Source organism: Scyliorhinus canicula, chromosome 2, assembly GCF_902713615.1.
Source record: "Scyliorhinus canicula chromosome 2, sScyCan1.1, whole genome shotgun sequence".
NCBI classification, from domain to species: Eukaryota; Metazoa; Chordata; class Chondrichthyes; order Carcharhiniformes; family Scyliorhinidae; genus Scyliorhinus; species Scyliorhinus canicula.
This window is the reverse complement of record NC_052147.1, coordinates 152,821,784-152,843,549: the sequence shown is the minus strand read 5'-3', so window position 1 is coordinate 152,843,549 and position 21,766 is coordinate 152,821,784. Positions and strand designations below refer to the sequence as shown.

Sequence of the window (21,766 nt, the reverse complement as noted above, 5' to 3'; positions counted from 1 at the left end):
GAAGATGGGAAATTATAGGCCGGTTAGCCTGACTTCGGTCATTGGTAAGATTATAATTATTAAAGATGAAATTGCAGAGTACTTGGAAGTGCATGGTAAAATAGGACTGAGTCAGCACGGCTTTGTCAAAGGGAGGCCGTGTCTGACAAATCTGTTAGAGTTCTTTGAAGAAGTAACAAGGAAGTTAAACAAAGGAGAACCAGTGGACATGATTTATTTAGATTTCCAGAAGACTTTTGACAGGGTGCCGCATGGGAGACTGTTAAATAAGTTAAGAGCCAATGGTGTTAAGGGTAAGATCCTGGCATGAATAGAGGTTGGCTGACTGGCAGGAGGCAGAGAGTGGGGATAAAGGGGTCTTTTTCAGGATGGCAGCCGGTGACTAGTGGTGTGCCTCAGGGGTCTGTGCTGGGACCACAACTTTTCACAATATACATTAATGATCTGGAAGAAGGAACTGAAGGCACTGTTGCTAAGTTTGCAGATGATACAAAGATCTGTAGAGGGACAGGTAGTATTGAGGAAGCAAGGGGGCTGAAGAAGGATTTTGACAGGCTAGGAGAGTGGGCAATGAAGTGGCAAATGGAATACACTGTGGAAAAGTGTGAGGTTATGCACTTTGGAGGAAGAAATGGAGGCATAGAATATTTCCTAAATGGGAAATGCTTTGGAAATCAGAAGCACAAAGGGACTTGGGAGTCCTTGTTCACGATTCTCTTAAGGTTAACGTGCAGGTTCAGTCAGCAGTTAGGAAGGCAAATGCAATGTTAGCATTCATGTCGAGAGGGCTAGAATACAAGACCAGAGATGTACTTCTGAGGCTGTATAAGGCTCTGGTCAGACCCCATTTGGAGTTTTGTGAGCAGTTTTGGGCCCTGTATCTAAGGAAGGATATGTTGGCCTTGGAAAGGGTCCAGAGGAGGTTCACAAGAATGATCCCTGGAATGAAGAGCTTGTCATATGAGAAATGGTTGAGGACTCTGGGTCTGTACTCGTCGGAGTTTAGAAGGATGAGTGGGGGTCTTATTAAAACTTAAAGGATATTGCGAGGCCTTGATAGAGTGGATGTGGAGAGGACGTTTCCACTTGTAGGAAAAACTAGCAGAGGACACATCTCAGACTAAAGGGACGATCCTTAAAAACAGAGATGAGGAGGAATTTCTTCAGCCAGAGGGTGGTGAATCTGTGGAACACTTTGCTGCAAAAGGCTGTGGAGGCCAAACTACCGAGTGTCTTTAAGACAGAGGTAGATAGGTTCTTGATTGATAAGGGGATCAGGGGTTATGGGGAGAAGGCAGGAGAATGGGGATGAGAACAATATCAGCCATGATTGAATGGTGAAGCAGACTCAATGGGCCGTGTGGCCTAATTCTGCTCCTATGTCTTATGGTCGTGTGATCATCTCTACACCTTTTTCCACCAAAACATCCCCTCAACAAATGGGGAAAAGGACCAAAAGAAGCTGTCTTGAGCAGGTGCTGCCAAATGTGCGACCACTCACTCCATGACCCCCACTGGCAGTTCCCTGACCCCTGCCCCCATATGCTCAGAGTCGAGATTCTCCAGGATGGGGGAGGGGGCTTCCCAGTTAGTCTCAGTTTCCAGCCTGAACACTGCCTGGCTGTTTCAGGGGAAGTTGATATTAATGGTTTGATAATGATCCTGCCCTAAGACATGATTGCTTTCTCTTCAATACGGGGACGGTCAGGGGCTCCCAGGTTGCACCAACCTCGCAATCCGTTATCAGCAGAATACGCCTGCACTTATGATGTGTTTCTTTTTTATTCATCCTGTCAAAATGGACAACCTTTAATTTTCTCCCATTGTACTCCATTTGACAGATCTTGGCCCACTAACTTTTAAAAATAAATTTAAAGTACCCAATTCTTTTTCCAATTGAGGGGCAATTTAATATGGCTAATTCAGCTACCCTCTAAATATCTCCCACTTTTTATGTCTTTGAGCTTTAACAAAGGGTCATCTGGACTCAAAACTTTAGCTCTTTTCTCTCCCTACAGATCCTGCCAGACCTACTGACTGCAGATGATTAGCTCTATCCCACCTCAACCCCTTTGTTTTCATTCCATTTCATTTTAAGTGTCTTTTACCTTTTATTTATTTCTTGTCTTTCTTTATATACATTTCCCCCCTATCTTATCCCTCTTTTCTTACATTTTCTCCCCTTTGCTTCCCCCTTGGTTACCGTCTGATTTTAATTTCTCTGCTGTTTGGCCTTTCACAACTTTTATTCTCCCTGGGGACTGCCATTAGCACTCTTTTCCCTTGCTTTCTGTGGCTATGACTCATCTTTCATCCCCTCACTCTACAGTGTACATATCTCCCACTTTCTATGTCTTTTAGCTTTGACAATGGGCCATCTGGTCTCAAAACGTTAGCTCTTTTCTCTCCCTACAGATGCTGCCAGACCTGCTGAGATTTTCCAGCATTTTCTCTTTTGGTTTCAGATTCCAGCATCCGCAGTAATTTGCTTTGACTTTGTACATCATTTGGGTTGTGGGGTTGAGACCCAAGCAGACATGGTGAGAATGTGAAAACTCCACATGGACAGTGACCCGGGACCGGGATTGAACCCAGATCCTCGGCGCTGTGAGGCAGAAGTGCTAACCACTGCACCACTGTGCTGCCCTATGGCCCACTGACTTAACTTATCTATATCCAATTGTCCCCTTCACAACTCACATTCCCATCTTTGTGTCATCAACACATTTAGCAACCATGCTTTCAGCCCCTTCATCCAAATCATTTATGTCAGTTGTAAAGAGTTGAGGCCCCACCACTGATCCCTGTGGCACACCACTCGTCACACTCTGCCAACCAGAACATGATTCATTTATGCCTACTGATTCCTGTTAGCCAGAAATCTTCTATCCACACCGATATGTTACCCCTATACCATCAGCTTTAATTTTCCACAATAACATTTGATGTTATAAAATGCCTTCCAAAAATAAGTACAGTACATCCACCAGTTCCCCTTTAAAAACAGCGCTTGTGACTCCTTCAAAGGACTCCAATCAAGTGGTTAAACCTAATTTCCCTTTCACCAAACCATGTTGACTATGCTTGATTACCTTAAATTTTCCTCAGTGCCCTGTTATTATATCAAAGAACAAAGAAAAGCACAGCACATAACAGGCCCTTCGGCTCTCAAAGCCTGAGCCGACCATGCTACCCATCTCACCTAAAACCGTCTACACCTCCGGGGTCCGTATCCCTCTATTCCCATCATATTCATATATTTGTCACAAAGCCCGTTAAACGTCACTATCGGATCTGCTTCCACCACCTCCTCCGGCAGCAAGATCCATCCTTAAAATTGTTTCTAGAATTTTCCCTCTGATGATAAGTTAACCGGCCTGTGTTGTCTGTCTGTCTCCCTTTTTGAATTAAAGGAAGTTACATTAGCTATTTTCCAATCTAATGGAACCTTCCCCAAATCTAGTAAATTTTGGAAAATTGATATCAACGCATCAATTGTATCACTAGCCACTTCTTTTAAAACCCCGGGATGAAATCCACCAGGACTGGTCAATCCACAGATCCAACAATTTGCTCAGTACCACTTCTTTGGTGATTGTTAATTTTCTGGAGTTCCTCCCTCCCTTTCTGATTTACAGCTATTTCTGGGATGTTATCTCTATCCTCTATGGTGAAAACTGATGCAAAATACCTGCACAATTCATCCACCATCTCTTTATTTTCTATTATTAATTCCCCAGACCCTCACTTTTTACAGGATCAACACTCACTTTCTTAACTCTTTTCTTTTTAAAATATCGATAGAATCTCTTACTATCTGTCTCTATCTTTCTGACTATCTTTCTCTTATATTCTAATTTTCTCTCATTGTTAATCATTTGTCATTCTTTGCTGTTTGTATATTCTATCCAATCTTCTGTCCTGCCACCCCACCCATCTCTGCCAAATGATACGCTTTTTATTTAAATTTGATACTATCTTTAACTTTTTAATGAACCACAGCTGGTGCATGTGCCCCTTAGAATTTTTCTTTCTCGTTCAAATGTACCTGTTCTGGCTATCCTTAAATACCACTTAAATGTCTGCCACTGAACCACTATTGATCTAGAAGTGCCAGTTCATGGGGCAGCATAGTGGCGCAGTGGTTAGCACTGCTGCCTCACGTCACTGAGGATCTGGGTTCGATCCCGAACCCGAGTCACTGTCCATGTGGAGTGTCTGCGTGCGTCTCACCCCCACAACCCAAAAGGATGTGTAGGGTAGGTGAATTGGCCACGCTACATTGCCCCTTAATTGGAAAATAATGAATTAGGTACACTACATTTATGAGAAAAAAGAATTGCCAGTTCACCATTGCTAGCTCTGCTTTCATGCCCTCAGATTTGCCATAATTTAAGTTTAAAATGCTACTCTTAAACCCACTCTTCTGCCCAGTAAACTGAATATAAAATCCAATCATATTATGTTTGAATTTAAGAATTCTGGTAGAAACAGGTCTGTCACTGTACAATACTTGGGCACAGTACTGGTGGGGACCGGTATGTCAATGTATAACACTTGGGTACAGAACTAATAGGGACAGTTCGGTCACTGTATAACACTGGGTACAGTACTGGTGGGTACAGGTCTGTCACTGTCTAACACTGGGGTATGTACTGGTGGGGACAGGTCTGTCACTGTATAACACTGGGGTACAGTACTGGTGGGGACAGGTCTGTCATTGTATAACACTGGGGTATGTACTGGTGGGGACAGGTCTGTCACTGTACAATACTTGGGCACAGTACTGGTGGGGACCGGTATGTCAATGTATAACACTTGGGTACAGAACTAATAGGGACAGTTCGGTCACTGTATAACACTGGGTACAGTACTGGTGGGTACAGGTCTGTCACTGTCTAACACTGGGGTACAGTACTGGTGGGGACAGGTCTGTCACTGTATAACACTGGGGTACAGTACTGGTGGGGACAGGTCTGTCATTGTATAACACTGAGGTATGTACTGGTGGGGACAGGTCTGTCACTGTATAACACTGGGTACAGTACTGGTGGGTACAGGTCTGTCACTGTCTAACACTGGGGTATGTACTGGTGGGGACAGGTCTGTCACTGTATAACACTGGGGTACAGTACTGGTGGGGACAGGTCTGTCATTGTATAACACTGAGGTATGTACTGGTGGGGACAGGTCTGTCACTGTATAACACTGGGTACAGTACTGGTGGGTACAGGTCTGTCACTGTCTAACACTGGGGTATGTACTGGTGGGGACAGGTCTGTCACTGTATAACACTGGGATACAGTACTGGTGGGGACAGGTCTGTCATTGTATAACACTGGGGTATGTACTGGTGGGGACAGGTCTGTCACTGTATAACACTGGGGTACAGTACTGGTGGGGACAGGTCTGTCACTGTATAACACTGGGGTACAGTACTGGTGGGGACAGGTCTGACATTGTACAGCACTGGGGTACAGTACTGGTGGGGACAGCTCTGTCAGTGTATAACACTGGGGTACAGTACTGGTGGGGACAGGTCTGTCACTGTATAACACTGGGGTACAGTACTGGTGGGGACAGGTCAGTCACTGTATAACACTGGGGTACAGTACTGGTGGGGACAGGTCTGACACTGTATAACATTGGGGTACAGTACTGGTGGGGACAGGTCTGTTACTGTATAACACTGGGGTACAGTACTGGTGGGGAAGGGTATGTCAATGTATTACACTTGGGTACAGAACTAATAGGAACAGTTCGCTCACTGTATAACACTGGGGTACAGTACTGGTGAGGACATGGACAGCACGGTAGCATGGCGGTTAGCATAAATGCTTCACAGCTCCAGGGTCCCAGGTTTGATTCCCGGCTGGGTCACTGTCTGTGCGGAGTCTGCACGTCCTCCCTGTGTGTGCGTGGGTTTCCTCCGGGTGCTCCGGTTTCCTCCCACAGTCCAAAGATGTGCGGGTTAGGTGGATTGGCCATGCTAAATTGCCCGTAGTGTCCTTAAAAGTAAGGTTAAGCGCGGGGAGGTTGTTGGGTTACGGGTATAGGGTGGATACGTGGGTTTGAGTAGGGTGATCATTGCTCGGCACAACATCGAGGGCCGAAGGGCCTGTTCTGTGCTGTACTGTTCTATAACTGTGTAACATTGGGGTACAGTACTGGTGGGGACAGATCTGTCACTGTATAACACTGGGGTACAGTACTGGTGGGGAAGGGTATGTCAATGTATTACACTTGGGTACAGAACTAATAGGTACAGTTCGGTCACTGTATAACACTGGGGTACAGTACTGGTGAGGACATGGACAGCACGGTAGCATGGTGGTTAGCATAAATGCTTCACAGCTCCAGGGTCCCAGGTTTGATTCCCGGCTGGGTCACTGTCTGTGCGGAGTCTGCACGTCCTCCCCGTGTGTGCGTGGGTTTCCTCCGGGTGCTCCGGTTTCCTCCCACAGTCCAAAGATGTGCGGATTTGGTGGATTGGCCATGCTAAATTGCCCGTAGTGTCCTTAAAAGTAAGGTTAAGCGGGGGGAGGTTGTTGGGTTACGGGTATAGGGTGGATACGTGGGTTTGAGTAGGGTGATCATTGCTCGGCACAACATCGAGGGCCGAAGGGCCTGTTCTGCGCTGTACTGTTCTATAACTGTGTAACATTGGGGTACAGTACTGGTGGGGACAGATCTGTCACTGTATAACACTGGGGTACAGTACTGGTGGGGACAGGTCTGTCACTGTATAACACTGGGGTACAGCACTGGAGGGGACAGGTTTGTCACAGTACAACACTGGGGTACAGTACTGGTGGGGACAGGTCTGTCACTGTATAACACTGGGGTACAATACTGGTGGGGACAGATCTGTCACTGTATAACACTGGGGTACAGTACTGGTGGGGACAGGTCTGTCACTGTATAACACTGGGGTACAGTACTGGTGGGTGGGGACAGGTCTGTCACTGTATAACACTGGGGTACAGCACTGGTGGGGACAGGTCTGTCACTGTATAACACTGGGGCACAGTACGGGTGGGGACAGGTCTGTCACTGTATAACACTGGGGTACAGTACTGGTGGGTGGGCACAGGTCTGTCACTGTATAACACTGGGGTACAGTACTGGTGGGGACAGGTCTGTCACTGTATAACATTGGGGTACAGTACTGGTGGGGACAGGTCTGTCATTGTATAACACTGGGGTACAGTACGGGTGGGGACAGGTCTGTCACTATAACACTGGGGTACAGTACTGGTGGGGCTGGGTCTGTCACTGTATAACACTGGGGTACAGTACTGGTGGGGACAGGTCTGTCATTGTATAACACTGGGGTACAGTACGGGTGGGGACAGGTCTGTCATTGTATAACACTGGGGTACAGTACTGGTGGGGACAGGTCTGTCACTGTATAACACTGGGGTATAGTACTGATGGGGACAGGTCTGTTACTGTATAACACTGGGGTACAGTACTGGTGGGGACAGGTCTGTCACTGTATAACACTGGGGTATAGTACTGATGGGGACAGGTCTGTTACTGTATAACACTGGGGTACAGTACTGGTGGGGACAGGTCTGTCACTGTATAACACTGGGGTACAGTACTGGTGGGGACAGGTCTGTCACTGTATAACACTGGGGTACAGTACTGGTGGGGACAGGTCTGTCACTGTATAACACTGGGGTACAGTACTGGTGGGGACAGATCTGTCATTGTATAACACTGGGGTACAGTACTGGTGGGGATAGGTCTGTCACTGTATAACACTGGGGTACAGTACTGGTGGGGATAGGCCTGTCACTGTATAACAATGCTTATAGACAAAAAAAACCCAATGAAGATTTTGAATTTTCTCGACACCGATGTTTTTTGCTTTGCTTAACTCAGTTTCAAACAGTTTTCTTCCAGCAGAGTTTTGAGAATTCAGTAGATGCTTTTCTTCAGCTGGTATCTCTGCCTGAGACACCCAATACCATGCTCTAAACTCACTATTAGTTCAACTTTAGAGCAAACATGTGAGTTCCCTAAACATAGTTTCCCAGAAGGTTTGCTGGGTTCCGTATTTTTCTTTTTATAAATTTAGATTAGCCAATTATTTTTTCCAATTAAGGGGCAATTTAGCGTGGTCAATCCACCTACTCTGCACATCTTTGGGTTGTGGGGGCGAAACCCACGCAGACGCGGGGAGAATGTGCAAACTCCACACAGACAGTGACCCAGAGCCGGGATCGAACCTGGGACATCAGCGCCGTGAAGCGGTTGTGCTAACCACTAGGCCACCGTGCTGCCCTTGCTGGGTTCCTTATTTTGAGGGATTAGACCTTCTGCCTGCATTCCCACGTATACACACACTAAATGACTAATGTCTGTGCTTCTTTGTCTCTCTCTCTGTCTCTTTGGACCCCTGTCAGAAGCCAACAATAGTTTTTTTTTCTACTTTATGTTTTTTTTTAAGTTCATTAAATTACTAGCTCCTTGGTAACCCATCTCTTCACTTCAAGAATTGTAAACCTCATATAAAAGCCATATATATATAAACAGGACCACAGACTTCCCAGCATCCAGCTTACAAATACCTCTCAATGAAAATAAAACCTGGTTTCACCTTTCTTAACATAAGAACATAAGAACTAGGAGCAGGAGTAGGCCATCTGGCCCCTCGAGCCTGCTCCACCATTCAATGAGATCATGGCTGATCTTTTGTGGACTCAGCTCCACTTTCCGGCCCGAACACCATAACCCTTAATCCCTTTATTCTTCAAAAAACGATCTATCTTTATCTTAAAAACATTTAATGAAGGAGCCTCAACTGCTTCACTGGGCAAGGAATTCCATAGATTCACAACCCTTTGGGTGAAGAAGTTCCTCCTAAACTCAGTCCTAAATCTACTTCCCCTTATTTTGAGGCTATGTCCCCTAGTTCTGCTTTCACCCGCCAGTGGAAACAACCTGCCCACATCTATCCTATCTATTCCCTTCATAATTTTAAATGTTTCTATAAGATCCCCCCTCATCCTTCTAAATTCCAACGAGTACAGTCCCAGTCTACTCAACCTCTCCTCATAATCCAACCCCTTCAGCTCTGGAATTAACCTAGTGAATCTCCTCTGCACACCCTCCAGTGCCAGTATGTCCTTTCTCAGGTAAGGAGACCAAAACTGAACATAATACTCCAGGTGTGGCCTCACTAACACCTTATACAATTGCAACATAACCTCCCTAGTCTTAAATTCCATCCCTCTAGCAATGAAGGACAAAATTCCATTTGCCTTCTTAATCACCTGTTGCACCTGTAAACCAACTTTCTGTGCCTCATGCACTAGCACACCCAGATCTCTCTGCACAGCGGTATGCTTTAATATTTTATCGTTTAAATAATAATCCCGTTTGCTGTTATTCCTACCAAAATGGATAACCTCACATTTGTCAATATTGTATTCCATCTGACAGATCCTAGCCCATTTACTTAACCTATCTAAATCCCTCTGCAGACTTCCGGTATCCTCTGCAGTTTTCACTTTACCACTTATCTTAGTGTCATCTGCAAACTTGGACACATTGCCCTTGGTCCCCAACTCCAAATCATCTATATAAATTGTGAACAATTGTGGGCCCAACACGGATCCCTGAGGGACACCACTAGCTACTGATTGCCAACCAGAGAAACACCCATTAATCCCCACTAACATCTGAATACAAAATATAAATTAAACTTAAAACTATACATAGTTCCTAATAGCTCCAAAAGATGGATAATAAGGAGAACCAATGTAAACTGAGTTTGTATCCCTGCCTACAATATAGAAGGTAAGGGGGTGGTTTGATTTAGATTTGGGGGATTTTGAAATTAATTGAAGGGTTAGATTGAAACATTTTTCTGATGTTGGGGGAAGTCTAAGACAAGGGGGCATAAACTTAAAATCCCGTCTAAATTATTCAATTTTGGAACCATGGGCTGAATTCTCTCATTATGAGACTTAGGGGCTGTTTAGCTCACTGGGCTAAATCGCTGGCTTTGAAAGCAGACCAAGGCAGGCCGGCAGCACGGTTTGATTCCCGTAACAGCCTCCCCGAACAGGTGCCGGAATGTGGCGACGAGGGGCTTTTCACAGTAACTTCATTTGAAGCCTACTAGTGACAATAAGCGATTTTCATTTCAAGTGCGGTGGCAGGTGGCTCTCGTAGCGCCTGTTCCACTAGCCGAAATGGCGGGGATCCCGCACCAGATTCTGCTTGGAACCTCGTTAATTAAGCACAGGTGAGTTCCCCTCCCAATCCCCTGGCAGGTCGGCAGCTGATTCGTCCGCCCACCCTTCGCTGACGGGTTCAAAGGTCCTGGTGCCATATTTAGATACCAGGCCTCTCACCCCACCTTGCACTCCACCTCTGGTCGAACTTTGGGCTTTTGTTGCAGTGGTTGTATGAGTTCTGCAGCACAGTGCCGCCCAGGTGGACTGGACACTGGTGTGTGGCACCGGCTGGGGTGGTGGGGGAGGTTTGATTCCAATTGTGGGTCACTGTCTGTGTGGAGTCTGCACGTTCTCCCCGTGTCTGCGTGGGTTTCCTCCGGATGCTCTGGTTTCCTCCCAACACTCCAAAAGATGTGCAGGTTAGGTGGGTTGGCCATACTAAGTTGCCCCTCAATGTCCAAAGGTTAGGTGGGGTTCTGAGAATAGGGTGGTGGAATGGGCCTGAGTCGGTGCTCTTTAGGAGGGTCGGTGCAGATGCAATGGGGGCTGAATGGTCTCCTTCTGCACTGTACTGTAGTGATTCTATGAACCGAGATGGTGACTTGGGAGGATCAATGGATCCAGCAGCTTGCTGCTGTCCATGAAGTCCAGCTGAGTATGGAGATGGAAGGCAGGAACCAGTCTTCGCTGGCAGAGTGGTGAACAGCGCATCAGGAACACCACAGGACTACCGCAGTATTGCACTCACCTCAACGTCTCTGCTAGACTGAGAACCATCTTGTGCACTCGTTAGCAACCCACCCACCATCAGTGGGAGAATTCGGCCCTATTTCTTTCCATGCAGACTGGTAGACGTGTAAATACTCTCCCACAAAAAGCAATAAGGGGGGGGGGGGGTTGCGGGGAGCTCCAGTAATTATTTAAAATATGAGGTTGATAGTTTTTTTGATGGACAAGGGCAGGAAGCAGGGGAACAGAGTTCAGGCACAGCCACAATCTCATTAAATGATGGCGATGACTTGAGGGGCTGGTTTCCCTGCAGCCTGCGTGCAGCTTTCAAACGCTAAGATGCAGAGTTTAAAATCACCTGACGTAATAGTGAATTTTTAGATTCTTGGACTTGGGTTTGCATTTTTATTTTGTCGATAACTGTATAAATTTGAACTGCCAGCTTCAAACAGTTTGTGTTGTAACCCCTGGGGTCTGTCGACCCCCCCCCCCCTTAGTTTAGTTTAATTTATCTAGTGGTGATGTGCATCCAGCCAGAGACGCTGCAATTACTGATAGTTTGTCCATTTGTTTTCACACAGATGTGAAGGAACAAGACAGCAATGCCTTCCACAGTCAGAGTGTTGAGATGAACTCTGAGCAACAAGTAAGAGAGATTCACTCTTCCCCATAGTTCACACTTTTCTGGGTGCTGTTTTCCCTCCACTGTTTTCATTGGATTCTGACGATTAAAAATGTGAATTGAATGTATCTGCAAAGGGATAGATTACAACAGAGTGGACATTATGTAGTGTTACTTTCATAAATTTCCTATAAGGCTCCCTGTGGAGTCACTGGGTGTGATTCTCCGCCCCCACGCCGGGTGGGAGAATAGCGGGAGGGCCTCCCGACATTTTTCACGCCCTCCTGCTATTCTCTCCCCCCCCCCATGCCCGACCCACGCCACGAATCGCCGCTCGCCATTTTTTACGGCGAGCGCCGATTCTCCGAGGCCGATGGGCCGGGCCTTCATGCCCGTTTCAACACAGCAGCAAACACACCTGCTCGCTGCCGTCGTGAAACGGGCGCCAGATGCATCTGGGGGCCCGATTGGCACGGCAGTACCACGGCTGTGCCAAGGGGGGCATAGGCCCGCGATCGGTGCCCAAGATCAAGCCGCCACGTCTTGCGGGGCGGCTGAGGGAAAAGACACCAACTGCGCATGTGCGGGTTGGCGTTGGCGTCAGCCGGCGTGACGCTTGACGCTCCTAGCCCCGCCCGGGGGGGGGGAGAATCGGCCCCGGAAGTGGGCGTGATGGCTGCTGTGGGTCACGGCCTGTCCCACGGCAGCCGGAAACTCGCCCACTGTGTTCAGTGGTGCTATTTGTATTGTCACTGGATTAGTAATCCAGAGTTTGACAAGAATTCTCTGGGGACCTGGGTTTAAATCCCATCACTGTGCAACTCGATCAAAATCTGGAATTAAAAGTCTAAAGAAACCATTGTCAATTTGCATAAAAGCCCATCTAGCCCATGGGCGGCACAAGTAGCACAGTGGTTACCACTGTTGCATCACACATCCGGGTCCCAGGTTCAATTCCCAGATTGGGTCACTGTCTGTGCGGAGTCTGCATGTTCTCCCGTCCCGCGTCTGTGTGATCCTCCCACAGTCCAAAGATATGCAGGTTAGGTGGATTGGCCGTGCTAAATTGTCCTTGGTGTCCAAAAAGGTTAGTTGGGTTTCTGGGTTACGGGGATGAAGTGGAGGTGTGGGCTTAGGTAGGGTGCTATTTCCAAGGGCTGGTGCAGACTTGATAGGCCAAATGGACTCCTTCTGCACTGTAAATTCTATGACTCTAGTTCACTAATGTGCTTTAGGGATAGAAATCTGCTGTCCTTACCTGGTCTGGCCTACCTGTGATCCAGATCCACATCAAAGTGTTGACTCTTAAATGACCTAGCAATCTACTCAGTTCAAGGAATACGCAGTTAGGGATGGGCAACAAATGCTGGCCTAGTCAATGATGCCTATATCCCATGAATGAATTTTTAAAAAACATTTTGTGTTCCTATTTTGTGGGTGGCTCAGTGGTTAGCACTGCTGCCTCACAGCGGCAGGACCCGGGATCGATTCCAGCCTTGGGTGCCCGTGTGGAGTCTGCACGTTCTCCCCGTGTCTGCGTGGGTTTCCTCCGGGTGCTCCGCTTTCCTCTCATAGTCCAAAGATGTGCAGGTTAGATGGATTGGCCATGATAAATTGCCCCTTAGTGTCCAAAGATGTGCAGGTTAGGTGGGCTTACGGGTGGGGCGGAGGAGTGGGCTCAGGCAGGGTGCTCTTTCAGAGGGTCAGTGCAGACTTGATGAGCTGAATGGCCTCCTTCTGCACTGTAGGGATTCTATGGTTCTATGAGTTCAGGGCCCCATAAAGTCAGGGAGTTTTACAGCACGAAAAGAGGCCAATCGGCCCATTGTGTCTGTGCTGGCCATCAAGCATTTATCTATTCAAATCCCCTTTTCCAGCAGTTGGTGTGTAACCTTGTTAGCCCTGGCATTTCAGGTGTCTCAGTAAGGGGGTACTGGCCGTGGAGCGGCTGCAGAGCAGATTGACCAGACTGTGACTGGGGCTAAAAGGATTAAATGACAAGGACAGGTTGCACAAGACTGGGTGTGGAATTCTCCGCAACGGCCGACGCCGTGGTGAAATTGGACCCACCCTGCCCAAAAAGCTGCTGAGTTTGGGGGCTGGTGAATTAAAAATGTCAAAACTGAGTGATTTGAGGGGGCAGCACGGTGGCACAGTGGTTAGCACTGCTGCCTCAGGGCGCCGAGGTCCCAGGTTCAATCCCAGCTCTGGGTCACTGTCCGTGTGGAGTTTGCACATTCTCCCCGTGTTTGCGTGGGTTTCGCCCCCCCAACCCAAAGATGTGTAAGGTAGGTGGATTGGCCACGCTTAATTGTCCCTTAATAAAAGAAAACTGAGAGATTAAGTTTGGATGAGGGGATTAAGGAATATGAAACCAAGACAGCCTCGGTGCATGGCTGATGCTTTATGAAGGACAGTATTGGGGACTGAGTGCAGTGGGTAATGTTCCCTGTTGTATCTCACACTCTCTTCTTTGTGATAGAGTCTGGACAAGTACAAAATGGAGAGCAACCCAAGAGGTTACTGTGTCATAATCAACAACAGTAAATTCAAAACAATGACCGATCGCAGAGGAACTAATGTGGATGCAGGTAAAGATTACAATCACCATCTTGTCCCTGAACTTGTTGCTCTGGGTCTGGGAGGTGAAGCTGGAATCTGTGTCACCATCGACCTAATTTATGTTTCTACAGAGCGGCTCCATTCGATCTTCAGTTGGCTTGGGTTTGAGGTTTCTCTATGCAAGGACCTATCAGCTTCAGAGATGCTAGACACAATGAAAGACTACCAACAAATGGACCATACGCTCCGCGATTGCTTTGTCTGCTGCATCCTGACCCATGGCGAGAAGGGCGTGATGTGTGGCACGGACGGTCAGCAAGTTGCCATTTCCGAAATCACCTCCTTCTTCTCGGGCACACAGTGCCCGACCCTCCTGGAGAAACCCAAGCTCTTCTTCATTCAGGCGTGTCAGGGCAAGAAGAAACAGGATTGTGTGGAGATCGAGCCCAGAACCTTCGAGCTCAAGTCTCGTAGCATTGGGAGCATGTCCAGCAGCGTTGGGACCGAGACCAGCAACTCCCCGCTAGAGGAGGATGCTGTCAGCACCAGTGCCACCATCCCGGATGAGGCGGACTTTCTCCTGGGCATGGCGACAGTGGAGGGATATGTCTCCTATCGGCACATACAAGAGGGCGCCTGGTATATTCAATCACTCTGTGACAACCTGGAGAAATACTGCCCCAGGTACTAACACTAACCCTCAGGACAAATTGGGCAGTGGGAGAATGTTGAGTGGGCAAGAGAGGGAGTGGGATACACAGGCAGGAGAGGGAGTGGGATACACGGGCAGGAGAGGGAGTGGGATACACGGGCAGGAGAGGGAGTGGGATACACGGGCAGGAGAGGGAGTGGGATACACGGGCAGGAGAGGGAGTGGGATACACAGGCAGGAGAGGGAGTGGGATACACGGGCAGGAGAGGGAGTGGGATACACGGGCAGGAGAGGGAGTGGGATACACGGGCAGGAGAGGGAGTGGGATACACGGGCAGGAGAGGGAGTGGGATACACGGGCAGGAGAGGGAGTGGGATACACGGCAGGAGAGGGAGTGGGATACACGGGCAGGAGAGGGAGTGGGATACACGGGCAGGAGAGGGAGTGGGATACACGGACAGGAGAGGGAGTGGGATACACGGACAGGAGAGGGAGTGGGACACGTGGGAAGGAGGGAGAGGGGACACACAGGGAGGAGAGAGCAGGATACATGGGGAGGAGAAAGAGAGTGGGACACGCGGGGAGCAGAGAGAGAGGGGGGAAATATGGGGAGGAGAAAGATTGGGACACACGAGGAGAGAGAATGGGGCACGTGGGGAGAGAGAGTGCGACACGCAGGGAGCCGAGAGAGCCGAGGGACTTATGGGGAGGAGAGAGGGGCAAGCGGGGAGCAGAGAGAGAGAGAGGGGGGGAAATACCGGGAGGAGAAGATTGGGAGGCAGGGTGAGAGTGGGACATGTAGGGAGGAGAAAGGTTGGGACACGCGGGGAGTCATTTTTCTACTGTGGCAGTGATAGAAACCTGATTGGAGGGATTCAAGTGTAAGAGTTCAGGGAGTGGATTTGGGAAGTGAGGACTTTGAAGAGGAAATGGAAATTGGAGATTGGAGATGGGACTGTAATTTGCATGGATGGAGGGATTAAGTATTTTGAGAGGACGCAAGAGAAGGAAAGACATGGGGCGCGATTCTCCGATGCCGCGCTGCATCGGGAAAGCCGTCGTGAACTCGGCCGAGTTTCACGCCGGCATCGGAGGCCGCTCCTCGCCCCCTATTCCCCCCGCCCCCCCGCCGCTAGGAGCGGCGTTTCGAGAAACTCGGCAGCCGGGCCTTGATGCTTGTGTCAAAACGGCGCGCCGAGAATGACGCGACAGCGACGCCTAAGTGACGTCACCGCGCATGCGCGGATGCCGTCTTCCCCTTCGCTGCCCCACAAGACGTGGCGGCTTGATCTTGCGGGGCGGCGGAGGGGAAAGAGTGCGTCTCTTGGAGACTCCGGCCCGACGATCGGGCACTGATCGCGAGCCAGTCCCCTCCCGAGCACGGCCGTGGTACTCGATCCCCTCTCGGCCCCCCACAGGCCCCAAACTTACCTTTCGCGCTATGTTCACGCCGGCAGCGTGAAAAACGGCGAGCGGCGATTCCGCGGCACGCCACTTTGGGGCGGGTGGGAGAATCGCAGGGGTGCCAGGGCAGCCTGTCGTGATTCGCCCGGCCCTCCCTCGATTCTCCCACCCGGCGTGGGGAGCGGAGAATCGCGCCCAGAGAGTGGGAGAGGTGCACATAGAGAGAGAGTGGGACATATGGAAAGAGAGAGTGGGGCGCACATGGAGAGAGAGAGTGGGGCGCACATGGAGAGAGAGAGTGGGGCGCACATGGAGAGAGAGAGTGGGGCACACATGGAGAGAGAGAGTGGGGGCGCACATGGAGAGAGAGTGGGGCACACATGGAGAGAGACAGTGGGGCGCACATGGAGAGAGACAGTGGGGCGCACATGGAGAGAGAGAGTGGGGTGCACATGGAGAGAGACAGTGGGGCGCACATGGAGAGAGACAGTGGGGCGCACATGGAGAGAGAGAGTGGGGCGCACATGGAGAGAGACAGTGGGGCGCACATGGAGAGAGAGTGGGGCACACATGGAGAGAGAGTGGGGCGCACATGGAGAGAGAGAGTGGGGCACACATGGAGAGAGAGAGTGGGGCGCACATTGGAGAGAGAGAGTGGGGCGCACATGGAGAGAGAGTGGGGCGCACATGGAGAGAGAGAGTGGGGCGCACATGGAGAGAGAGTGGGGCGCACATGGAGAGAGAGAGTGGGGCGCACATGGAGAGAGAGTGGGGCGCACATGGAGAGAGAGTGGGGCACACATGGAGAGAGAGAGTGGGGCACACATGGAGAGAGAGAGTGGGGCACACATGGAGAGAGAGAGTGGGGCGCACATGGAGAGAGAGAGTGGGGCACACATGGAGAGAGAGAGTGGGGCACACATGGAGAGAGAGAGTGGGGCGCACATGCAGAGAGTAGGGTACACATGGAGAGAGAGAGTGGGGCGCACATGGAGAGAGTAGGGTACACATGGAGAGAGAGAGTGGGGCACATGGAGAGAGAGAGTGGGGCGCACATGGAGAGAGAGAGTGGGGCGCACATGGAGAGAGACAGTGGGGCGCACATGGAGAGAGAGTGGGGTGCACATGGAGAGAGAGAGTGGGGCACATGGAGAGAGAGAGTGTGGCGCACATAGAGAGTGGGCACACATGGAGAGAGAGAGAGAGTGGGGCACATGGAGAGAGAGAGAGTGGGGCACACATGGAGAGAGAGAGTGGGGCACACATGGAGAGAGAGAGTTGGGGCGCACATGGTTGAGAGAGAGTGGGGCACAACGGAGAGAGAGAGTGGGGCGTACTATGGAGAGAGAGAGAGAGTGGGGCACACATAGAGAGAGAGAGTGGGGTGCACATGGAGAGAGAAAGAGTGGGGTGCACAGGAGAGAGAGAGTGGGGCACACATGGAGAGAGTAGTACACATGGAGAGAGATGGGGCTCACATGGAGAGAGAGAGTGGGCACATGGAGAGAGAGGGTGGGCACACATGGAGAGAGTGGGGCGCACATGGTGAGAGAGAGTGGGGCACACGGAGAGAGAGAATGCGGCGTACATGGAGAGAGAGGTGGGGCACATGGAGAGAGAGTGGGGCCCACATGGAGAGAGTAGGGTACACATGGAGAGAGAGAGGGGGCACACAAGGAGAGAGAGAGTGGGGCACACATGAGAGTAGGGTACACATGGAGAGAGAGAGTGGGGCACACATGGAGAGAGAAGTGGGGCACATGGAGAGAGAGTGGGACATGGAGAGAGAGAGTGGGGGCGCACATGGGAGAGAGAGTGGGGCACACATGGAGAGAGTAGGGTACACATGGAGAGAGAGAGTGGTGCACACATGGAGAGGTAGGGTACACTGGAGAGAGAGAGTGGGGCGCACATGGAGAGAGTAGGGTACACATGGAGAGAGAGAGTGGGGGCGCACCATGGAGAGAGTAGGGTACACTGGAGAGAGTGGTGCGGACATGGCGAGAGAGAGTGGGGCGCACATGGAGAGAGAGAGTGGCACACATGGAGAGAGAGTGGAGGGCACATGGGAGAGAGAGTGGGGCGTACATGGAGAGAGAGAGTGGCGAGCACATGGAGAGAGAGCGTGGGACACAGGGAGAAAGAGAGTGGGGCACACCATGGAGAAGAGAGAGTGGGGCACAACATGGAGAGAGAGAGTGTGGCACACATGGAGAGAGAGAGTGGGGCGCACATGAAGAGAGAGTGGGGCGCACATGGAGAGTGGGGCACACATGGAGAGAGAGAGTGGGGCGCACATGGAGAGAGTGGGGCGCACATGGTGAGAGAGAGTGGGGCACACGGAGAGAGAGAGTGGGCAGGGAGAGAGAGAGAGTGGGCAGAGAGAGAGAGTGGGGCGCACAAGGAAAGAGAGAGTGGGGCGCACATGGAGAGAGAGAGTGGGTGCGCACATGGAGAGAGAGAGTGGGGCGCACATGGAGAGAGTGGGGCGCACAAGGAAAGAGAGAGAGTGGGATTGGAGAGAGAGAGTGTGGTAATGGAGAGAGAGAGGGGGGCGCACATGGAGGAGAGAGAGTGGGGCGCACATGGAGAGAGTGGGGCGCACATGGAGAGAGAGAGAGGTGGGGTACACATGGAGAGAGAGAGTGGGGCACATGGAGAGAGAGAGTGGGGCACAGGGAGAGAGAGAGTGGGGCACACATGGAGAGAGTGGGGCGCACATGGAGAGAGAGAGAGAGTGGGGCACACATGGAGAGAGAGAGTGGGGCACATATGGAGTAGAGAGAGTGGGGCACCATGGAGAGAGAGAGTGGGGCGCACATGGGAGAGAGAGTGGGGCGCACATGGAGAGAGAGTGAGGCACACATGGAGAGAGAGAGTGGGGCACACGGAGAGAGAGAGTGGGGCGCACATGGAGAGAGAGAGTGGGGCACACATGGAGAGAGAGAGTGCGGTACACATGGAGAGAGAGAGTGGGGCACATGGAGAGAGAGTGAGGCACACATGGAGAGAGAGAGTGCGGTACCACATGGAGAGAGAGAGTGAGGGCGCGAATGGAGAGAGAGAGTGCGGGACTGGAGAGAGAGAGTGGGGCGCACATGGAGAGAGAGAGTGTGGCCACATGGAGAGAGAGTGGGGCGAACATGGAGAGAGAGAGTGGGGCACACATGGAGAGAGACAGTGGGGCCACATGGGAGAGGAGAGTGGGGCGCACATGGAGAGAGAGAGTGGGCACACATGGAGAGAGAGAGTGGGCACACATGGAGAGAGAGAGTGGGCGCACATGGAGAGAGAGGTACACATGAGAGAGAGTGGGGCGCACATGGAGAGAGTGGGGCACACATGGAGAGAGAGAGTGGGGCACACATGGAGAGAGAGAGTGGGACACATGGAGAGAGAGAGGGGGGCACACATGGAGAGAGTAGGGTACACATGGAGAGAGAGAGTGGGGGCACACATGGAGAGAGAGAGTGGGGCGCACATGGAGAGAGAGTGGGGTTGCACATGGAGATAGAGAGTGGGGCACATGGAGAGAGAGGAGTGTGGCGCACACAGAGGAGAGAGTAGGGTACACATGTGAGAGAGAAAGTGTGGGCGCACATGGAGAGAGACAGTGGGGCGCACATGGAGAGAGAGTGTGGCACACATGGAGAGAGAGTGGGGTGCACATGGAGAGAGAGTGGGGCACATGGAGAGAGAGTGGGGCACATGGAGAGAGAGAGTGTGGCGCACACAGAGAGAGAGTGGGGCGCACATGGAGAGAGAGTGGGGTGCACATGGAGAGAGAGAGTGGGGCACACATAGAGAGTGGGCACACATGGAGAGAGAGAGAGAGTGGGGCACACATGGAGAGGAGAGAGAGTGGGGCACACATGGAGAGAGAGAGTGGGGCGCACATGGAGAGAGAGTGGGGCACACGGAGAGAGAGAGTGGGGTACATGGAGAGAGAGAGTGGGGCGCACATGGAGAGAGTAGGGTACACATGGAGAGAGAGAGTGGGGCACACATGGAGAGAGAGAGTGGGGCACATGGAGAGAGAGTGGGGCGCACATGGTGAGGAGGAGAGAGTGGGCACACGGAGAGAGAATGCGGCGTACATTGAGAGAGAGAGAGTGGGGCACACATAGAGAGAGGTGGGGCGCACATGGAGAGAGAGTGGGGTGCACATGGAGAGAGAGAGTGGGGCACACATGGAGAAGTAGGGTACACATGGAGAGAGAGAGAGGGGCACACATGGAGAGAGAGAGTGGGGCACATGGAGAGAGAGTGGGGCACACATGGAGGAGAGAGAGTGGGGCACATGGAGAGAGAGAGTGGGTCGCACATGGAGAGAGAGAGTGGGGCACACATGGAGAGAGTAGGGTACACATGGAGAGAGAGAGTGGGGCACACATGGAGAGAGTGGCGCGCACATGGAGAGAGAGTGGGGCACAAATGGAGAGAGAGTGGGGGGCACATGGAGAGAGAGAGTGGGGCACACAGGGAGAAAGAGAGTGGGGCACACATGGAGAGAGAGAGTGGGGCACACATGGAGAGAGAGAGTGGGCACACATTGAGAGAGAGTGGGGCGCACATGAAGAGAGTGGCGCACATAGAGTGGGGCAACATGAGAGAGAGAGTGGGGCGCACATGGAGAGAGTGGGGCGCACATGGTGAGAGAGAGTGGGGCACACGGAGAGAGAGAGAGTGGGGCACACATAGAGAGAGAGAGGGGCACACGGAGAGAGAGAGTGGGGCGTACATGGAGAGAGAGAGAGTGGGGCCACATAGAGAGAGAGTGGGGCGCACAAGGAAAGAGAGAGGGGGCGCACATGGAAGAGAGAGTGGGGCACACATGGAGAGAGAGAGAGTGGGGCACACATAGAGAAGAGTGGGGCGCACAAGGAAAGAAGAGTGGGCGCACATGGAGAGTAGGGTACACATGGAGAGAGTGGTGCGCACATGGGGAGAGAGAGTGGGGCGCACATGGAGAGAGAGAGTGGGGCACACATGGAGAGAGAGTGGAGGGCACATGGTGAGAGAGAGTGGGGCGCACATGGAGAGAGAGAGTGGCGAGCACATGGAAAGAGAGAGTGGGGCACCAGGGTAGAAAGAGAGTGGGGCACACATGGAGAGAGAGGTGGGGCACACATGGAGAAGAGAGTGTGGCACACATGGAGGAGTGGGGCACACATGGAGAGAGGAGTGGGCGCACATGGAGAGTGGGGCGCACAAGGAAGAGAGAGAGAGTGGGGTACACATGGAGAGAGAGAGTGGGGCACATGGGAGAGAGAGTTGGGCGCACATGGAGAGAGAGAGTGGGCGCACATGGAGAGAGTGGGGCGCACATGGAGAGAGAGAGAGAGTGGGGTACACATGGAGAGAGAGAGTGGGGCACATGGAGAGAGAGAGTGGGGCACACATGGAGAGAGTGGGGCGCACATGGAGAGAGAGAGAGTGGGGCACACATGGAGAGAGAGAGTGGGGCACATATGGAGAGAGAGAGTGGGGCACATGGAGAGAGAGTGGGGGGCACATGGTGAGAGAGAGTGGGGCGCACATGGAGAGAGAGAGGCACACATGGAGAGAGAGTGGGGCACACGGAGAGAGAGAGTGGGGCACAC

General features: G+C 51.3%; 1 protein-coding gene across 2 annotated transcripts in view; it reads left to right on the top strand.

The window, feature by feature from the left end:
* The window catches only part of LOC119959829 (caspase-8-like), a 42,529-nt gene that overhangs the window by 17,631 nt on the left and 3,132 nt on the right, over nucleotides 1-21,766 (top strand). Inside the window, exons 5-7 of one of the 2 annotated variants that reach the window (XM_038787911.1) lie at nucleotides 11,504-11,568; nucleotides 14,027-14,135; nucleotides 14,238-14,790. In XM_038787911.1, the coding sequence (XP_038643839.1) occupies nucleotides 11,504-11,568; nucleotides 14,027-14,135; nucleotides 14,238-14,790 (727 nt within the window). The remainder of the gene's footprint in view (nucleotides 1-11,503; nucleotides 11,569-14,026; nucleotides 14,136-14,237; nucleotides 14,791-21,766) is intronic. The other variant, XM_038787912.1, reaches the window with a different exon arrangement.